This window comes from Anomaloglossus baeobatrachus, chromosome 1, assembly GCF_048569485.1.
Source record: "Anomaloglossus baeobatrachus isolate aAnoBae1 chromosome 1, aAnoBae1.hap1, whole genome shotgun sequence".
NCBI lineage: Eukaryota > Metazoa > Chordata > Amphibia > Anura > Aromobatidae > Anomaloglossus > Anomaloglossus baeobatrachus.
Genome location: NC_134353.1, coordinates 787,659,356 through 787,679,553, shown reverse-complemented (window position 1 = coordinate 787,679,553; position 20,198 = coordinate 787,659,356). Strand labels below are relative to the sequence as shown.

Below are 20,198 nucleotides of genomic sequence, written 5' to 3'. Positions count from 1 at the left end.
CTCTTCCGTGATGCCCCGCCCCCCACAGAGCGGGCTCCTCAGTGATGCCCCCCACAGAGCGGGCTCCTCAGTGATGCCCCGCACCCCACAGAGCGAGCTCCTCAGTGATGCCCCGCACCCCACAGAGCGGGCTCCTCAGTGATGCCCCGCACCCCACAGAGCGGGCTCCTCAGTGATGCCCCGCACCCCACAGAGCGGGCTCCTCAGTGATGCCCCGCACCCCACAGAGCGGGCTCCTCAGTGATGCCCCGCCCCCCACAGAGCGGGCTCCTCAGTGATGCCCCGCCCCCCACAGAGCGGGCTCCTCAGTGATGCCCCGCCCCCCACAGAGCGGGCTCCTCAGTGATGCCCCGCCCCCCACAGAGCGGGCTCTTCCGTGATGCCCCGCACCCCACAGAGCGGGCTCCTCAGTGATGCCCCTCACCCCACAGAGCGGGCTCCTCAGTGATGCCCCTCACCCCACAGAGCGGGCTCCTCCGTGATGCCCCGCACCCCACAGAGCGGGCTCCTCCGTGATGCCCCTCACCCCACAGAGCGGGCTCCTCCGTGATGCCCCGCACCCCACAGAGCGGGCTCCTCAGTGATGCCCCGCACCCCACAGAGCGGGCTCCTCAGTGATGCCCCGCACCCCACAGAGCGGGCTCCTCAGTGATGCCCCGCACCCCACAGAGCGGGCTCCTCAGTGATGCCCCGCACCCCACAGAGCGGGCTCCTCAGTGATGCCCCGCACCCCACAGAGCGGGCTCCTCAGTGATGCCCCGCACCCCACAGAGCGGGCTCCTCAGTGATGCCCCCGCACCCCACAGAGCGGGCTCCTCAGTGATGCCCCGCACCCCACAGAGCGGACTCCTCAGTGATGCCCCGCACCCCACAGAGCAGGCTCCTCAGTGATGCCCCCGCACCCCACAGAGCGGGCTCCTCAGTGATGCCCCGCACCCCACAGAGCGGGCTCCTCAGTGATGCCCCGCACCCCACAGAGCGGGCTCCTCAGTGATGCCCCGCACCCCACAGAGCGGGCTCCTCAGTGATGCCCCGCACCCCACAGAGCGGGCTCCTCAGTGATGCCCCGCACCCCACAGAGCGGGCTCCTCAGTGATGCCCCCGCACCCCACAGAGCGGGCTCCTCAGTGATACCCCGCACCCCACAGAGCGGACTCCTCAGTGATGCCCCGCACCCCACAGAGCAGGCTCCTCAGTGATGCCCCCGCACCCCACAGAGCGGGCTCCTCAGTGATGCCCCGCACCCCACAGAGCGGGAGCCTCAGTGATGCCCCGCACCCCACAGAGCGGGCTCCTCAGTGATGCCCCGCACCCCACAGAGCGGACTCCTCAGTGATGCCCCGCACCCCACAGAGCAGGCTCCTCAGTGATGCCCCCGCACCCCACAGAGCGGGCTCCTCAGTGATGCCCCGCACCCCACAGAGCGGGCTCCTCAGTGATGCCCCGCACCCCACAGAGCGGGCTCCTCAGTGATGCCCCCGCACCCCACAGAGCGGGCTCCTCAGTGATGCCCCGCACCCCACAGAGCGGACTCCTCAGTGATGCCCCGCACCCCACAGAGCAGGCTCCTCAGTGATGCCCCCGCACCCCACAGAGCGGGCTCCTCAGTGATGCCCCGCACCCCACAGAGCGGACTCCTCAGTGATGCCCCGCACCCCACAGAGCGGGCTCCTCAGTGATGCCCCGCACCCCACAGAGCAGGCTCCTCAGTGATGCCCCGCACCCCACAGAGCGGACTCCTCAGTGATGCCCCGCACCCCACAGAGCAGGCTCCTCAGTGATGCCCCCGCACCCCACAGAGCGGGCTCCTCAGTGATGCCCCGCACCCCACAGAGCGGGAGCCTCAGTGATGCCCCCGCACCCCACAGAGCGGGCTCCTCAGTGATGCCCCGCACCCCACAGAGCGGACTCCTCAGTGATGCCCCGCACCCCACAGAGCGGGCTCCTCAGTGATGCCCCGCACCCCACAGAGCGGACTCCTCAGTGATGCCCCGCACCCCACAGAGCGGACTCCTCAGTGATGCCCCGCACCCCACAGAGCGGACTCCTCAGTGATGCCCCGCACCCCACAGAGCGGGCTCCTCAGTGATGCCCCGCACCCCACAGAGCGGACTCCTCAGTGATGCCCCGCACCCCACAGAGCGGACTCCTCAGTGATGCCCCGCACCCCACAGAGCGGACTCCTCAGTGATGCCCCGCACCCCACAGAGCGGGCTCCTCAGTGATGCCCCGCACCCCACAGAGCAGGCTCCTCAGTGATGCCCCGCACATTACATACGAAAGTGATACGGGTAAGTGAGACAGCAGAAACACAAGCAGCGCTGGCTATTGGCTAACCTGCCCATGTGACCTTGCCGCCGGTTCTGCGCCTGCGCCTCTCCTTAGCCTAATGCACCGCCTTCTCTGACAAAGGCGTCCAATGAGAACTTGTCTTCCGGGACACGACTCCAACTTCTCTTTAGCGGCAATGTGACAAGTTGGACGCTAGAGGGCGGGGTGAGCAGGATTGCAGAGATGAAGCTGGCGCACTGATGACGGCGGCGGAGGTGCAGTGAGAGACGGACGCATGCGCAGTGTGGGTAGAGTGGTTACCTCAGTGTCTGGATTCTGCTACCCTCTGCGTTTTCCTCACTATCCCTCCTGCCTCCCAGCAGCACCTGTACTGGAGCTGGGACACGGGCGCCTTCCCGGGAGAGTGACTGCGGGGCCGGGACCGGCTGCTCCGTGTGAGGGCGCGTGCTACTGTCACTGACATTCAGCGGACACTCCGGGAAGTGTCATGTGCTGGTAACCCTCTGTGTGCCGGGCTCTATGCGGCCGCTGGACCATGAATCTACACCAGGTGCTGACAGGAGCCGTCAACCCGGGGGATCACTGCTTCTCTGTGGGGAGCCTGCAGGAGCAGCCCGTAACGGTGAGACCCCTGATATGGCTGCACTGGGACTGTATGGGGGTACAATACATTGTGGGACTGTATGGGGGTACAATACATTGTGGGACTGTATGGGGGCACAATACATTGTGGGACTGTATGGGGGTACAATACATTGTGGGACTGTGTGGGGGCACAATACATTGTGGGACTGTGTGGGGGCACAATACATTGTGGGACTGTATGGGGGTACAATACATTGTGGGACTGTATGGGGGTACAATACATTGTGGGACAGTATGGGGGCACAATACATTGTGGGACTGTGTGGGGGCACAATACATTGTGGGACTGTGTGGGGGCACAATACATTGTGGGACTGTGTGGGGGCACAATACATTGTGGGACTGTATGGGGGTACAATACATTGTGGGACAGTATGGGGGCACAATACATTGTGGGACTGTGTGGGGGCACAATACATTGTGGGACTGTGTGGGGGCACGCTATATGGCGGCACTGTATGAGGCACACTGGCGGAACTGAATGGGGGCACGTTACATAGCAGCACTGTAGTGTGTGTGGTATGGTGTGGGCACATTACATGGCAGCACAGTGGCCATATTACATGGCAGCACTGTGGTGTATGGTGTGAGCACATTACATGGTATCACTGTGGTGTGTGGGCATGTTACATGGCTGCACTGTGGTGTGCGGTACGGTGAGGGCACATTACATGGCTGCACTGTGGTGTGTGTGGTATGGTGAGGGCACATTACATGGCAGCACTGTGGTGTGTGGGTATGTTACATGGCTGCACTGTGGTGTGCGGTATGGTGAGGGCACATTACATAGTTACATAGTTACATAGTTACTTAGGTTGAAAAAAGACCTAGGTCCATCTAGTTCAACCTTCCTCCACCAGTTCTACATTTAGTCACTAAGTCATTTATAACCAACAATGTTTTGTGTACTGAGGAAATCATCCAGCCCTTTTTTAAAAGCTGTTATAGTATCTGCCATTACTACCTCTTGTGGTAGGGCATTCCACAGTCTGACCGCTCTAACTGTAAAGAACCCTTTCCTATTTAGGTGTCGGAATCGCTTTTCTTCCACTCGCAGTGAGTGGCCCCTGGTCCTTAGTATTGTTTTTGGAAGAAATAAGTCATGTGCCAGTCCTTTATATTGACCACACATGTATTTATACATATAAATGAGATCTCCTCTGAGACGTCTTTTTTCTAAGCTAAACATATCTAACTTTTTCAATCTGCCATCATATGGGAGGCCTTCCATTCCTTGTAATAGTCTAGTTGCCCGCCTTTGAACTGACTCTAACTTCTGAATGTCCTTTTTAAAATGTGGAGCCCAAAACTGGATCCCGTATTCCAGATGTGGCCTTACAAGTGATTTATAGATGGGTAACAATACGTTGGGATCACGGGATCTAATCTCTCTTTTTATACACCCTAGAATCTTGTTTGCTTTAGCAGCTGCTGCCTGACATTGAGTGCTGCTGCTCAGCTTATTTGTAATGAGAATACCCAAGTCCTTCTCCTGTTCTGTAGTCCCGAGTTTACTTCCATTTAATGTATACGCAGCTATAGGATTACTCCGTCCTAGGTGCATTACTTTACATTTATCAACATTAAATCTCATTTGCCAAGTATCTGCCCATTCTGACATCTTATCCAGATCTTTTTGTAATATTGTACTATCCAGGTCAGTTTTTAATATCCTACATAGTTTGGTGTCATCGGCAAAGACTGACACTGTACTATCAATCCCATCCACAAGGTCATTAATATAGAGAGTAAAAAGAATTGGTCCTAGCACAGATCCCTGCGGCACCCCACTGCTGACTATAGCCCATTTAGAGAATGTAGCATTTATGACTACTCTTTGTTTCCTATCTTTTAGCCAATTCCTTACCCAGTTGCATATTGTGTCCCCTAGTCCTTGCTTCTGGAGCTTTAGTATAAGGCTATTATGTGGTACAGTATCAAATGCCTTTGCAAAGTCCAAATAAATCACATCAGCTGCATTACCAATATCCAGGTTTGCACTTACCCCCTCATAGAACCCCAAGAGGTTGGTTAGACACGACTTATCTTTCATGAATCCATGCTGTTTGTCAGTTATCATATTATTTTCTGCAATATATTTTTGCATGTCATCCCTTAAAATGCCCTCAAAAACTTTGCATACTACTGATGTCAGGCTTACTGGACGGTAGTTGCCTGGATCTACCCTCTTACCTTTCTTAAATATCGGTACCACATCAGCAATCCTCCAATCCTGAGGCACCAACCCTGTTACAAGTGAGTCTAAAAAGATGAGATACAGCGGTCTGTCGATTACGGAGCTCAATTCCCTCAATATTCGTGGATGAATGCCATCTGGCCCTGGGGATTTGTCAATGTTTAATTTACTCAGACGTAGGCGTACTTCATCTTGTGTTAAATTAATTATATCGGGTGGTGGACTTTGATTTTTCACTTGTTGAATGATCCCTGGTACAGTCAGTTCCTTGGTGAATACAGATGAGAAATGCCTATTTAATATCTCAGTTTTTTGTTTGTCCTCTATAACTAACTTGTTATTATATTTTAAGGGTCCGATACTATCCTTTGTTTTCCTTTTGGCATTAATGTATTTATAAAAGATTTTGGGATTTATTTTAATGTCATTGGCGATTTTTGTTTCAGTAGCTAGTTTTGCTTGTTTGATTTCTTTTTTGCATTGCCTATTGATATCTTTATACTCCTGCAATGCTATTTCTGTATTCTCAGCCTTTAAGATGTTAAACGCCCTTTGTTTTTGTTTTATTATACTTTGTACAGTCTTATTTATCCATAGTGGTTTCTTTTTATTCCTGGACATTTTATTACCACTGGGTATAAGTTTTTTACAGGACTCTAGCAGTATATCCTTAAACTTACCCCATTTATGTTCGGTATCCCCAGTTACCATGACTCTGTCCCAATCTACACATTTAAGCTCTTCCCTTAATTTGTTGAAATCAGCTTTCCTAAAATTCCAGGTTTTAGCATTCCCCCTTTGAAATGTTCTATTGAATATTATGTCGAAGCTTACCATATTATGATCGCTGGTGCCCAAGTGCTCCCGGACCTGTAGATTTGAAATTGTATCCGGTCTATTTGACAGGACCAGATCTAGCAAATTATCTCCCCTGGTCGGTTCATCTACCATCTGAGAGAGCAGCACTGTGGTGTGTGGGCATGTTACATGGTAGCACTGTGGTGTGTGGGCACGTTACATGGCTGCACTGTGGTGTGCGGTACGGTGTGGGCACATTACATGGCTGCACTGTGGTGTGCGGTACGGTGTGGGCACATTACATGGCTGCACTGTGGTGTGCGGTACGGTGTGGGCACATTACATGGCTGCACTGTGGTGTGCGGTACGGTGAGGGCACATTACATGGCTGCACTGTGGTGTGCGGTACGGTGTGGGCACATTACATGGCTGCACTGTGGTGTGCGGTACGGTGAGGGCACATTACATGGCTGCACTGTGGTGTGCGGTACGGTGAGGGCACATTACATGGCTGCACTGTGGTGTGCGGTACGGTGTGGGCACATTACATGGCTGCACTGTGGTGTGCGGTACGGTGAGGGCACATTACATGGCAGCACTGTGGTGTGTGGGTATGTTACATGGCAGCACTGTGGTGTGTGGGTATGTTACATGGTAGCACTGTGGTGTGGGCATGTTACATGGTAGCACTGTGGTGTGGGCATGTTACATGGCAGCACTGTGGTGTGTGGGCATGTTACATGGCAGCACTGTGGTGTGTGGGCATGTTACATGGCAGCACTGTGGTGTGTGGGCATGTTACATGGCTGCACTGTGGTGTGCGGTACGGTGTGGGCACGTTACATGGCTGCACTGTGGTGTGCGGTACGGTGTGGGCACGTTACATGGCTGCACTGTGGTGTGCGGTACGGTGTGGGCACATTACATGGCTGCACTGTGGTGTGCGGTACGGTGTGGGCACGTTACATGGCTGCACTGTGGTGTGCGGTACGGTGTGGGCACGTTACATGGCTGCACTGTGGTGTGCGGTACGGTGTGGGCACATTACATGGCTGCACTGGGGTGTGTGGGCATGTTACATGGCTGCACTGTGGTGTGCGGTACGGTGTGGGCACATTACATGGCTGCACTGGGGTGAACTCTCTACACCTGTGTCCCCCTTGCATGTCCTGTGCACAGTCCTCGGTGTCTGGTTCTTGGGCATGCTGTGTGTGCCCAGGCTGATGAGGCAGCAGGAACGTGTTGTGCAGTGAGTGCCAGTCTGATCAGTGTGACGGTAGCTCACATTGTTACCCTACAATACAGACTTGTTTGCTCTGGGAAAAATGTTTCTTAGTAGAAAAGCCTGAAGCCTGGCATCTATTCCCTATGAGTTGTTTTGTCATTGGCTGTGCCCTGGAGTGTGTCATGTAAGACAAGTCACCGATAACTGCAGTCTGTGCAGGTGTCACAAGCTGCTTTGTCTTCTGTGCCATGTGTGCAGGTCGCGTTTGTACAAACATGTCGTCCTGGTTATTATAGAGGTCTTTGGGCCACTTCACTGATTGAGAGACAGACAATATGCCTAGTAGAGATGAGCGGATCGATCTGCAGGACTCTGGTCCAGGCAGTAGGACCGAAGCCTCCGAATCTCCTACCTTCCAGCGTTTGGGACACGGCTTTGGATTAGCCTGGGTTGGCGTGATGTCACCTGTGTGTTACATCACACACAGGATGTGGTGCCAGTCCTGGCAAATCAGGTGCCATGTTGGGGATTCAGAGGCTTCTGTCCTGCCACCGGTACCAGAGTCTTGTGAATCAATTCACTCACCTTAGGGTCAGTCTACATGAGCAGATAATTCTCTAAACACTGAACAAAGTGATAACGCACAACTAGCAAGTGATGTCAGCCAACTATTTACACAGGGTGAGAATCATGGATGAAATGGTTGAATAGTGATTGTTCCGTCCTCATTTTGTTGGTCTGATCATTGAACGAGTGAACAGTCTCCCTTTATCGTCCAGTGTAAATGTCTGCCGCTTCACCCTCCAGTCTAAACCAATGTCATTGGTAATTCATTTGGCAAATTTTGTGAGGGGCATACATTAGTAACACTGCTCTTTACTACAAGATAACGTGATCTTTACGAATCTTGATCTGCTGAATCAAAAATTACATCTGTTTTCTCCAGTCAAGTTTTTTCTGAAAAAACACTGTTTACTAAGGAAGTCATACGGTAATAAAGAAACATTATCATTTTAATTATATTAATGAGAAATTCTGAATATACAATCAGTATAGCTAATAGTAACACTGCTTATCAAGCACTTAAAATCTGCTGACTTCAGAATTTTATGGATATACAGTGCGTCCACCCATATCCTGTCCACCGCCATTACCTTGAGAACGGCGGCAGCTACAGGCATAGAAGTGGGGTCTAGGTATAGTAAAGTAGCCATGCGCTACGCAATTAAACCACCTATAGTGCCACCTGGTGAAAAACAGAGTTAGCATTTTTATCTCAAAAACGGAAGGAGAGAGAGAAAAAAAGTGAATTACAAAATTGCAGGGCATCATCAATTCAATACTAATCGACACCTTGCATACAGAAATGCTATGATTAGAACGTGTAAAACTCACAAGGCTGCGGACGTGAAGCGATACCTCATGGAGATCCTACAAGTCACTGGGTATGGTGGCTGTGTGGAGTGGCCTCCACGCTCACCTGACCTGACCCCATTGGACTTTTTTCTGTGAGGTCACATCAAACAGCAGGTGTATGTGACTCCTCCACCAAAATTGCAGGACCTACAACGACGTATCACAGATGCTTGTGCAAACGTGTCACCTACCATATTGCCCTACGTGCAGCAGGATACAGTATGCTGTCCAGAGTCCAGATGTGCATTGCAGCTGACGGTGGCCACTTTGACCATCAAAGTTAAATGAGCGCCTTTCATTTGGGTAAAACCAGCAAAAATATATGGCTCAGTAGAATAGAATTCTTTTCTTCTAATGTGGACCAGTGTAATTAGAGATGTAAATCTGTGCTTAGGTTGTTGTCAGTATGTATATTAAATGTATTGGAGTTTGTGTGTATATGTATATAATATACAGTATATACGACCAACATCCAAAGTGCAAAAAGTGAGATCTTTATTGAGGGTAGGTGCAGAGCGGCACAATACAAGTGGAGCCACAGACAACAAACACTGACTATATGTGCACAGTATATCACAAATTGTAAATGCATCTATGTACAGATCACATAACTCCAATCTCAAGTGCATATGGGAGACCCTTGATTGTGTATACAGATTTAGAAGTATAAAATTCATAAAATTGGACTAAGTTGTAACAAGGGAGGGAAAGATTACTATTATGTCCCTCAGGATGTATTATAGAATCCAGAATATCCCAGATATGTGTTAATTAATAAATTCGCACTATATACATAGCATGTGCTGTTATCAATCTCAAACTGACATACTGGGTATCAGAAACTAAGCTGAAAGGATCTATAAAAAATGGAAAAATATGTACCACAGATTTGATGGTCACAAAAAAGAGGAAACATTTCTCCACATCTCCCAGCCATCAGAGATGTCCACTTGATAACAGTATGTTAGTGTTTCACAAGGGAATCCCACAGTGCCTGAAGGAATGATGTAATCAATACTATATACACAGTCCAAAAAAATCCTACTTAGTAACAGCCACAATTGGCCTTATTAGCAGACTGTGATCCTAACTAACATAGATAGTACACAACCATAACAAACCAATATAAGCGGTCTGCACCACTATGTGTGCTAGAAAGAGAGAGACATTTATATGTATCTCAATCATGTAGGTCCGCTTATTATAGCTCAAATACCTACATACAAGGGAAACCATACCCCAATCGTGGCACACATATGGTACAGCACTATACCTGAATATTGGTAGTCAGTGGGTGTTGTCCGCGTCCTTCCCGACGGCCGTTCGGCGAGATGCCTTCGTCAGGGGGCGTGTACAAAGTGAGGGGGCGCGTGGTTTAAAAAGGGACCGTCAGCCAATTGCCTCCGATTACTATTTAAGTGACGTGGGCAGTAACCCGGACAACGGAGGACGCTCGCCGCCAGCCGCGCGTACTTCCCGCCCGACGCTTCTGGTCACATGACCGCCACGTGTGCGCATCACGCGGCCGTCACGCGAGCAGACGTCACACAAGGAAGACAGCGCGGTAGCGCGTAAACGCCCACCGCTCCCAGGGCGCCTGCGCACAAATCCGCCACTATATCACGTATTGTATGTGGGCAACACCAATTTGAAGGAATATATACATACGGGGCAAGGATATTATATGTATATAAACAGAGGGCTAATATACCCAATATACGTATATAGTAGGAATGCATAGACAAGGTAAGGTGCCATATAAAATTGATCTAATATGGTCAAGGCATGTATGCACCATATACAATATACAATAAACACTTCACATATATATAATAACATGACTTCTGACTATTGCGAATATTGATAACATATGGAGAAATACAACATTTAATGACTGTATACAATAAATATATAAGTAGTATATGACCAAGGGATCGACACAAAAGTATACAGCACAGTCGTATCTTCCCAAATCAGGGACCACAGGATATAAAAATTCATGATTTTACATAGAGATAAACATATGCAACATCATGATGTCACCATATTACATTGTGTCGATCCCCCACACAAAACCATCGACTATGATCACGTTATACATATCACGGAGCCCACTCGAAGTCAAAATATAGATAAATAGACAGTGATCATGTGTTCCAAAAAACACAATGCTCCACAATCATGAATCATAGAGCATAGTAATTTTCATGATATCGCATAAGACCAATACATCAAAATTTTCATATGCTATACCAACAGATCATACCATCATAAAAAGGCAAAAACGCCATCAAGCAACATGAAAATAATGCCCCCCACATGCATTCCCATAAGATGCAAAACCGTCATATGGTCCTGGGAATACTAGTAGCATCCCCAAAATATAATACTCTGTAAATATAAACAGTAGCAATACATAGTCAACATATCCAGATCTTCTTAGGGATTGTTGTAGTCCCGACTCTTCATAGGATGTGCCCACTTCATGATAATAAAGAAATTTTTCAGATGTCAATCATACTGATATATCGGAAAGACAAGAGGAAGACGCCTAAAATAAAAAAATCAAATTAAAAACAGCATATATACATGCATAATAAAACCACAAAGATAGACCCCCCATATAATTATAGCGCTAGAAGGACACTGGTTTTCACAAAAAAGGGGCATAAGAGATATTTTCGTTCAGTCCCTGGGGGTGAAGGGTTTTTAGTTCCCAGATCCACCTAGTCTCCATTTTGGCCAGTCGTTGGCTGATCTTGCCACCCCTGATATTGGAATCAAGGTGGTCGATGCCCCTGACTCGTAACAACATAGGATCAGATTGATGGTGTTGTTTAAAATGGCGTGGGATAGTTTTTAATGATAGGACATCGGAGCAGTTAACCGCTGCGATGATCCCATTTACATGTTCCCGAACACGCACCTTAAATTGCCTGGTTGTCAAGCCAACGTATATTTTGGGGCAGGGACAGGTGGCATAATAAATGACCGCCGATGTTGTACAAGTAATGAATTTCTTAATGGGGAAGGTGTGTGTACCCATGGAGTCCGTGAATGTATTTGTTCTGTCCACATTCGGACAGGCTACGCAACGGCCACATGGTGCACAGCCAACACGAGGAACCACAGGGCCAAATGGAGTTGGCTGAACAGTCTCATCATAATGACTTGCTACAAGATGATCACGGAGATTTTTAGATCTCCGGATACTCAGCATTGGTCTTTCAGAAATCATCTGCGCCAATATAGGATCAGCCTGCAGCACTGGCCAAAATTTTTGCAGGCAAGATCTCATAGCTGAGAATTGGCCATGGTAGTCAGTCACGAATCTTATGGTTTCCGGAGATGGAGGTTTCTTGGGAGCGTACAACAAAGAGTGGCGAGAAGAATGCCTCGCTCTGTTGTAGGCTCTCTTCACGCATCTTTTACTGTAACCTCTCGCATAAAATCTATGTTTGAGGTCCAGTGCTCGTTCTTCGAAATCCGTTTCGGTGGAGCAGATCCTGCGTAATCGCAAGAACTGGCCCACCGGAATGGACCGGATCATGTGGCTGGGATGGGAAGAGGACGCATGCAACAACATGTTCCCTGCAGTCTTTTTTCGAAATATGTCCGTTTGAATGATATTATTAGGATCTCTTTTGACGATAACGTCAAGAAAATCGACGGACTGAGCATGGTGGGTGTAAGTAATATGAATATTACAATCATTACAATTCAGGTTCCTCATGAAGTCATGGAGTCCTGTCTCGGTGCCCTGCCAGATCAAAAAGATGTCGTCGATGTACCGTGTCCAAAAAGGGACACGGTCCATCGACGGCAGCTGATCTGACAGGAAGAGGTCCCTCTCCCACAGCCCCAGGAACAGGTTAGCGTAGGAGGGGGCAAAGGAAGCCCCCATCGCTGTTCCCTGGAGCTGCAGGTAAAAGGACCCCTTAAAAACAAAAAAATTATGAGTTAGAGTGAACTCCAATAACTCCATGATGAGAGCCACCATGTCAGATGAAAAATTCGACATCTCCAAAAAGAATCTGGTGGCTCTAAGTCCATCACAATGTCTTATGCTGGTGTAGAGGGATTCCACATCCCCCGTCACCAGCACAGAATCATCACCAATGCTCAGTCCATCGACCTTCCTGAGGAAATCACCTGTGTCCTTGATAAAAGATGGTAGCCCCTCAACAAGCGGTTGAAGTTTCGTGTCTATCCAGCGATTTACGTGTTCAAGGAAATTGCCTCTTCCAGATACAATTGGTCTACCAGGAGGGGGGCTGATACCTTTATGAATTTTTGGCAGGAGGTACAGTGTGGGAATTGTCGGCTCCGGGACCTGGAGGGCCGAAGCCAGGTCCTGGGTGATAACGTTAGTGGCTAATGCGGTTTTCAGGATCCCCTGAAGCAAGGACGTGAAGGCAGAGAGCGGGTTAAAGGTCAGCTTTTTATAGCAGACCTTGTCCCGTAATTGCCTAAACGCCTCCCTCTCATAGAGATCCTTAGGCCACACCACCACGTTACCACCCTTGTCCGCAGGCTTCAGTACCACTCCAGGTAACCTCCGCAGCTCCCGTAACCTAGTGCGTTCCTGCCAAGAGAGATTGTCGTGAGAGATACCAGCCGGGATGTTATCAAATTCCTTGGAGACTAATTGTACAAATAGATCCACATTTGAACATGATGAAAGAGGAGGAAATTTCCTGGATCGTGGTCGTATTGAAGGAGGAATCTTACCTCCTTCCGTCATGTTGTGTTCCATGGCCAATTCCTCAAGATCACGTAAGGCTACTTGTTCCTCCTCTGTAGGAAAAAGTTTTTTCAAATTAGTGTCAAAGAAATATCTTTTAAAAATTAAAGAACGAGCAAATAAATGCAAGTCCTTTGTAGCCAAAAAGCGATCAAATCTGGCAGTTGGTGAAAAGGAAAGACCCTTTTCCAAGAGGGAGATATCAGAGGGAGAGAGAATATAAGAACTAAGATTAATCACCTTATTGGAGAACTTGTATCCAGGTGTTCTATAGTTGTTAGTTTTAACAACAGATGTCATATTCTCTCTTGGTCTCCCAATCGATAAGCCAGATCGGGTGGTAATACTGGATTGAGCCGAAATTACATCCGACTGATCGCTGATTGAAGACACAGAAGAAAAGGAGGCGGAACGAGCAGCCCTAGGTGATCCAGAGGGGGCCTGTCTCCATAAATACACTGTTTTTTGGGAAAAGTCCCGTAAATCGCGGGCCCACTTCTTGGCTTGTGTGTCGTGGATTTTCTTGACACAATTATCAAGATTCTTTTCAAGTCTTGAATCAAAGACAGACAATTGATCCGGCGGACATATTTCCTTAAATTTAGACTGCGCCTCATCCAGTAATGTGTCTATACTGGAGATGCTCTTTGTGTTGGATTCCACCAACAACTCCATAAAGACTACGGAACACATGTTGCACGCCTCCTCCCATCTCGTGATGAAGGAGTGGTCGTCTATATAGAAGGTGGGAATAACACGGACTCTTAGCCCTCGGGGAATGAACTTCTTGGAAATATATCTCTGTAGAAATTGGCGATTCCACCATATTTTAGATCTTTTTAATTGAAGCTGTTGAATTGTAGAAAATGCCTCCTCAAGATTGTGATCACTTGTAGATGTCCTACCGCTTTCCATATCACCATACACTTGGTTGGCCTGGTCAAGCCAACATTTCTCCTTTGCCTTGTAGTCCATGGCTGGAGTACAATCTGTGCAAAACACAGTGATATTAATATTCAAAGAAAACCACAGCCGTACCATGATTTACCAGATGAAATTATAAATAATAAACATCATAATATGTATAGAAAGGATCCTGGATGGGGACTGAGGATAAGTCGCAATAATTTACCAAGAAAAGAGAGAACACAATCCTAATAATATCATTCAAACGGACATATTTCGAAAAAAGACTGCAGGGAACATGTTGTTGCATGCGTCCTCTTCCCATCCCAGCCACATGATCCGGTCCATTCCGGTGGGCCAGTTCTTGCGATTACGCAGGATCTGCTCCACCGAACCGGATTTCGAAGAACGAGCACTGGACCTCAAACATAGATTTTATGCGAGAGGTTACAGTAAAAGATGCGGTTGTGGTTTTCTTTGAATATACAGTATATGTAGTATGCAAATGGGAATATTCCATCCCGAATAATGCGGAGAATCTGCCGTGTATTTCCGCACCAGAAAAGTGGACGAGCATTCACCAAATGCTGTTCTCTTGCTGTATAAAATGCTTTATGCTGTAGATATTTACTGTGGTTTTCACTGTTTGCTATGTACCGTATGTGGGGAGATCCATCACAAATGTGCAGTATGTCCAAATCTGTATGCTGTAAATTCAGAGATGAATCTGCCATGTTTGTTGTGCAGGTAGTCGTACTCCTTCAGTGTTTTGTTTTTTTTCTTTTCCCACCATCATAAATAGTCTCATTTTATCTGGTTGAATGCTTGGCATCTGCAGCCAGATTACACCTTTTTAATGTGATCAGATAAAGGGTTTGTCCAATATGTGAGGTCCATTTACACTATGTCAATAGACTATTAAACGCCAATTAGCAAACAAGCAGATGTTCTCCTATGGTTTAGTGACCCAGGTCAGCCCATATAACTAGATCCTCAGATATTCAGGTTTTATCCTTTTAATAGGTTATCGATATCAGATGGGAGGGGGTCTTACTTGCGGCACCCCCATTGACCAGTTGTTTTGATCTGCACTGTGCATATTCGGTAGCCGCAGAGGACCGTAGACATGCTCACTGTGTAGAGGCTGTGCTTACGTGCCACAGCTCAGCAGCACATATAGGAGTGAATAGGAGCTGCGCTGTGTTGTCTAACTCTAGACTGTATACAAGTGTGCAAACTGCTGATCTGATATTTAGGGTCCATCAAATATCTCCGCTTTTTTTTTTTGTTTGTTTCTTAGGCGGGCTTTGCACACTACGACATCGCAGGTGCGATATCGCTGGGGTCAAATTGAAAGTGACGCACATCCGGCGTCGCAGTCGATATCGTAGTGTGTAAATCCTTTTTGATACGATTAACGAGCGCAAAAGCGTCGTTATCGTATAATCGGTGTAGGGTCCGACATTTCCATAATTTGCCAGCAGTGACAGGTACGATGTTGTTCCTCGTTCCAGCGGCACCATACATCGCTGTGTGTGAAGCCGCAGGAGCGAGGAACATCTCCTACCTGAGTCACCGCGCCTAACGCCGGCTCTGCGGAAGGAGGGGGGCGGGATGTTTACGTCCCACTCATCTCCACCCCTCCCCTTCTATTGGCTGCCTGCCTTGTGACGTCGCTATGACGCCACTCAACCCGCCCTCTTAATAAGGAGGCGGGTTCCCGCCAGAGCGACGTCGCAGGGCAGGTAAGTGCATGTGAAGCTGCCATAGGGATAATGTTCGCTACGCCAGCAATCACAAGATATCGCTGCTGCGACGGGGGCGGGGACTATCGCACTCCACATCGCATCATCGGCTTGCGATGTCGCAGCGTGCAAAGTACCCCTTAGATCTGAAGTTGGAGCACTATTGGCTTTGATATCAGATATTTCAAGTGTTGCATCTTGAAAAAAGTGCTAAAAATCATTAATGCTAAGGATTCCCCATTTGCAGTTTTGATATATTGTATATGCTGTCACATACAACTCTTTACAAAGCTCTCCTGCATCTTGTATTACATCAAAGCCAGAGCCTATGTTGGTATACATGTGGAGTATAGGAGCATATTCACACTGTGACCATTAACAGGAAAAAAAAAAGAAGCAAAGTGAGCATATACCCTGCAGTAAGGAAATAGTATATATAAATAATATGGTACTTGGTAAACACTGATTTTGATTAAAAATAAACAAACAAGTGTAAAAACCATTCCACTGCTACAAGGTGTTCCCCAATGCGGACGGCCCTACCCTTTAGTAATAAAACCTCACCTTGTGTGAACCAACCTCAATGTAATTGGGTACATAGCACGACCGGTATTACATGAGTGATTCTGGCAGAATTTTAGAATGGGATGTACAGTTATGAGAAAACTAAGTACACCCTCTGGACCCTGTGCTTTTATGTATCGTGTTTTATATTTGTACCCCCCTCCCCACACCCCCCCAGAATATAGTTAACACTTCGTTTATGCTATCCATGCTGCACAAATAATTTGCTACTGCAAATTCTCTTGTGGGAAAAAGCAGCGTTTACATGTAAACATGGTGTACAGAGTGGGACAAAATTCCTCCAAAATGAAGTGAGATACTGATAAAGTCACACAGTAAATTATTACGTTATTGCTGCTAAAGGTGGTTGTACAAGCTACTGATTTATGGGGTGCACTTAATTTTCACAATGCTTCTGCATTTTGGCTTCTTTTTTTTTTTTTTTGTTAAATCATGACATAGTCTTTGTCCCGCTGTTCATCTGAGCCTGTAGTTACTTAACACTAGAACTACTGAGGTAGTCATTTTGACTACTTTGCACCATGTATTTCTATATAGGTGTCACGAGTCCAGTAGTTCTAGTGTTTAAAGGGTATTCCGATCTCCAAGATCCTATTGTAATAATCCCAATATGTAGTGATTGTAGTAATATTAACAAATTCCTCAAATTAGCAATGTAGTGTAGTTGTCCTGATTAGCTATGTCTCTTACCTCATGTGCAGGGCATTGCGGGACCTTAGGTATCTAAAACACCTAAACATTGTGAATCACAACGAATCGATCACACCCAGTAAACTGTGATACATTCCTGGAATCAGGGTCTCTGCCCCTATATCCTGCTGTTCTGAGATGAGGCTTCAAAAACTGCTGATAGATTGAAGGGGTTTCTCTGATTGTCCTTCCAGTGCTGCCATCTTCTGGGGGGGAGGCATCCTACATGTTTGAAGATTATTTGGAGTTTTCCTGCTCACTCTTTTCTTACTGATAATGACCGAAATGGCAGGCAGCTCTGGACAAGGTCACCTGTAGCCTTAGGCAGGATAAATATACCTTCATGTTTTGTAGTTAGACAAGTGTAATATTTCACTACCTGAATAGAGACATTAACAGCGAGAAATAATATCTCATAAGTCAGTGAGACATTTTATAAAAAAAAAACCAAAAAAACTATTTGGGGGGAGATGTGTAACAAAGCCGCATATAGTACAGTCTGAATCCATTCCTATACAGTGTATGGAACGACAGAGAAAAAAATTGTTCTTTGTCTTTTTTGTATTGAACCAATTTTTTTAAATAATTGTATTTTAGTATGGTGCTCTTCATTATGCATGTGCCTGTAATGGGTCGTAGACAGTGATTTGTGGCTTTTAAACAAAAATAGTGTATATTTTGAAACCTGGAATGGAAGTTGCATTGTTTAGTCCTTCTCAGACCCAAATGTCAATTTTTCTATGTCCAGATGTGAGGAGTGCTATTGACAGTTTCTTATGTGATGGCTGCTTTGCTGTATGTAATAAGTCGTCCTATGTAAGTGGACAAGGTAACTACAGACTTGGTGCCTGAATTCCCATAGTCTATATAGTTTAGGCTGCACTTTCATCATCTTCCCCTCAGCACTCCCAGAGGGGCTTCTATATGAATGGCTTTAGAAATAGTTTTACAGATTATCCCGCTACAGCCATCCCCGAGAGCGGGGGGTCGGGAACCTATGGCTCGCAGACCAATCTTTAATAAAAAAAAAAACAAACAAACGTATTTTACAGTTTGTAAGACGCACTTTTTTTTCCCCCCAAAACTGGGGTAAAAATAGGGGTGCACCTTACAAACCACTTATGGCTTACCGGGGCGGCAGTGGTGGCGCAGGGTTGACGATACTGTGGGCTCATGGGGTAGCCGGCGGAGTTCAGGCTGATTTTTAATTATCCCGCAGTTGAAAAGATCAACTTCAATAAAATGGCCACGGACTCCTATTTGCGCACGCGCTGCCACTGCGGCTATTTTCTTGAAGTCCAACGTGTTGATCTGCGGTCGCGCCGCGGCCATTTTCTTGATTTCAGTCTTGTCAAGATTCGGGAGATTCAAAGCAGCCCACTGGCAGATCAATGGTGCCCGCCACCGTGACACCCCACAAGCCTGCCGCAGCACGCCAACCCTCCACACATTGACCCTCTTGAGCTACGACATCCCCTCCTCTGTGCCCGCAGCATCTCCTACCCTGCCTCCTGAGACCTTCTGAGCCGCTCCCTCCCCCCCCCCTCCCGGTGAGCATGGCTCTCACGGAATTACATTTTAACACTAGAAGTCCTAGAAATTTCGAGCTCCCCCCTGAAGTCCCCAAAGAGGGTCAAATGACCCTTAGTCCAAAGTGAGTAGAACTAACTAGAGACTAAATGGCTAAACTCAATGGAAAACAACAACCTCCTGTGGTGCAACAGTAATGGCCTTAATTACAGAACAAAAGACGGTGATTATAGGATGTTAGCAAAATCCTTCAGGTCATTTGACCCGTCTCTGGGTTCCAAAGGTAGAAATGTTAAATGACCCCTCTCTGGGACTTCTAGTCTTAAAATATGTGGCATTCATGGCTCGCTCAGCCAAAAAGGTTCCCGAGCCCTGCCCTAGAGTCAGGCAGTTTTCAATCTGAAACTTTGGACTCCATTTGATCTTTTTTTCTGGCAGAGTCTTTCGATTGCGCCGGACCCAATAGCCAAATACTGTCACTGCCGGAAGGAAAGTCAGATGGGGTCCAGCATTTCATGTTGTAGGGTGCCTCATTCCAATGACATCAGGGGGAGCGTCGTGTGAACATGCCGAGCCTCGTACAAGCATACACAACTTTTATTTATTATTTTATCTTCCCATGATAAGCTCCGTATTTCATAGGGGTCAATTCTATTGCAGAACATCTTTTATAGTATGGCCTGTGCAGGGAAACGGAAATGTATGCAAAGAGAGCTTCACAGATGTATAGTTTGTGCCCCAATGTGCTATGGGCTCTATATTCCTTTACTGAGTGAAATGAGTTTTCAGTCTGTGTAGCGCAGCATGGTCGGGACACGACTAATGCCACAGGTTTCTGAGTGAGTTGGTCACTTCACTAAATTAAACCTTACCATGGCGAGAACTAGTGTATAATCGAGCAGGAATGTGAGTGATAAACTAGAACTGATCATCTGAAAACAAAACAGAATTGTTTAGGGGACCTTTAGATACAGTTTGTCTGTTTCCCCCCCCCCCCCTGCTCTGAATCCGCCCATTATACTGCCATGTATTTTGATTACTCCATACCCAAAGGCCCAAAATCATTACCGATGCTGGAAGGGAACCTCTGCTGCCAGAGACCATTGTCACACACCTTTGCTGATTTATACGGGTCCAGGGGCAATGGCTCCAGCTTTACCTTCCAGTTGTCGAATAGATTCCAGGATTTTGTCTGACATTTGCTTTGCACAATCGCAATAATGAAATTACTCCCAAGTATCCTGAGGTGTGAGCCCAGAACAAATGCTGATCAGATTGATTTAACGCTTCTTATTGAAAGTAAAATCTAATATTCCTTTTACAGAACATTATTCCTCACTTTCTAACAGATGATAATGATGACAAATTATGTTATATACCAATTATAATGTGAAAATAATTACTTTAAAGCAAATGTATTTTATA

General features: G+C 47.2%; 1 protein-coding gene across 2 annotated transcripts in view; it reads left to right on the top strand.

Annotated features, from left to right (window-relative positions):
* Positions 1-2,541: 2,541 nt before the first annotated feature.
* DMXL1 (Dmx like 1) overlaps positions 2,542-20,198 on the top strand; it is a 330,551-nt gene continuing 312,894 nt past the window's right edge. Inside the window, exon 1 of one of the 2 annotated variants that reach the window (XM_075324980.1) lies at positions 2,542-2,914. In XM_075324980.1, the coding sequence (XP_075181095.1) occupies positions 2,828-2,914 (87 nt within the window). In that variant the 5' untranslated portion in view covers positions 2,542-2,827. The remainder of the gene's footprint in view (positions 2,915-20,198) is intronic. The other variant, XM_075324981.1, reaches the window with a different exon arrangement.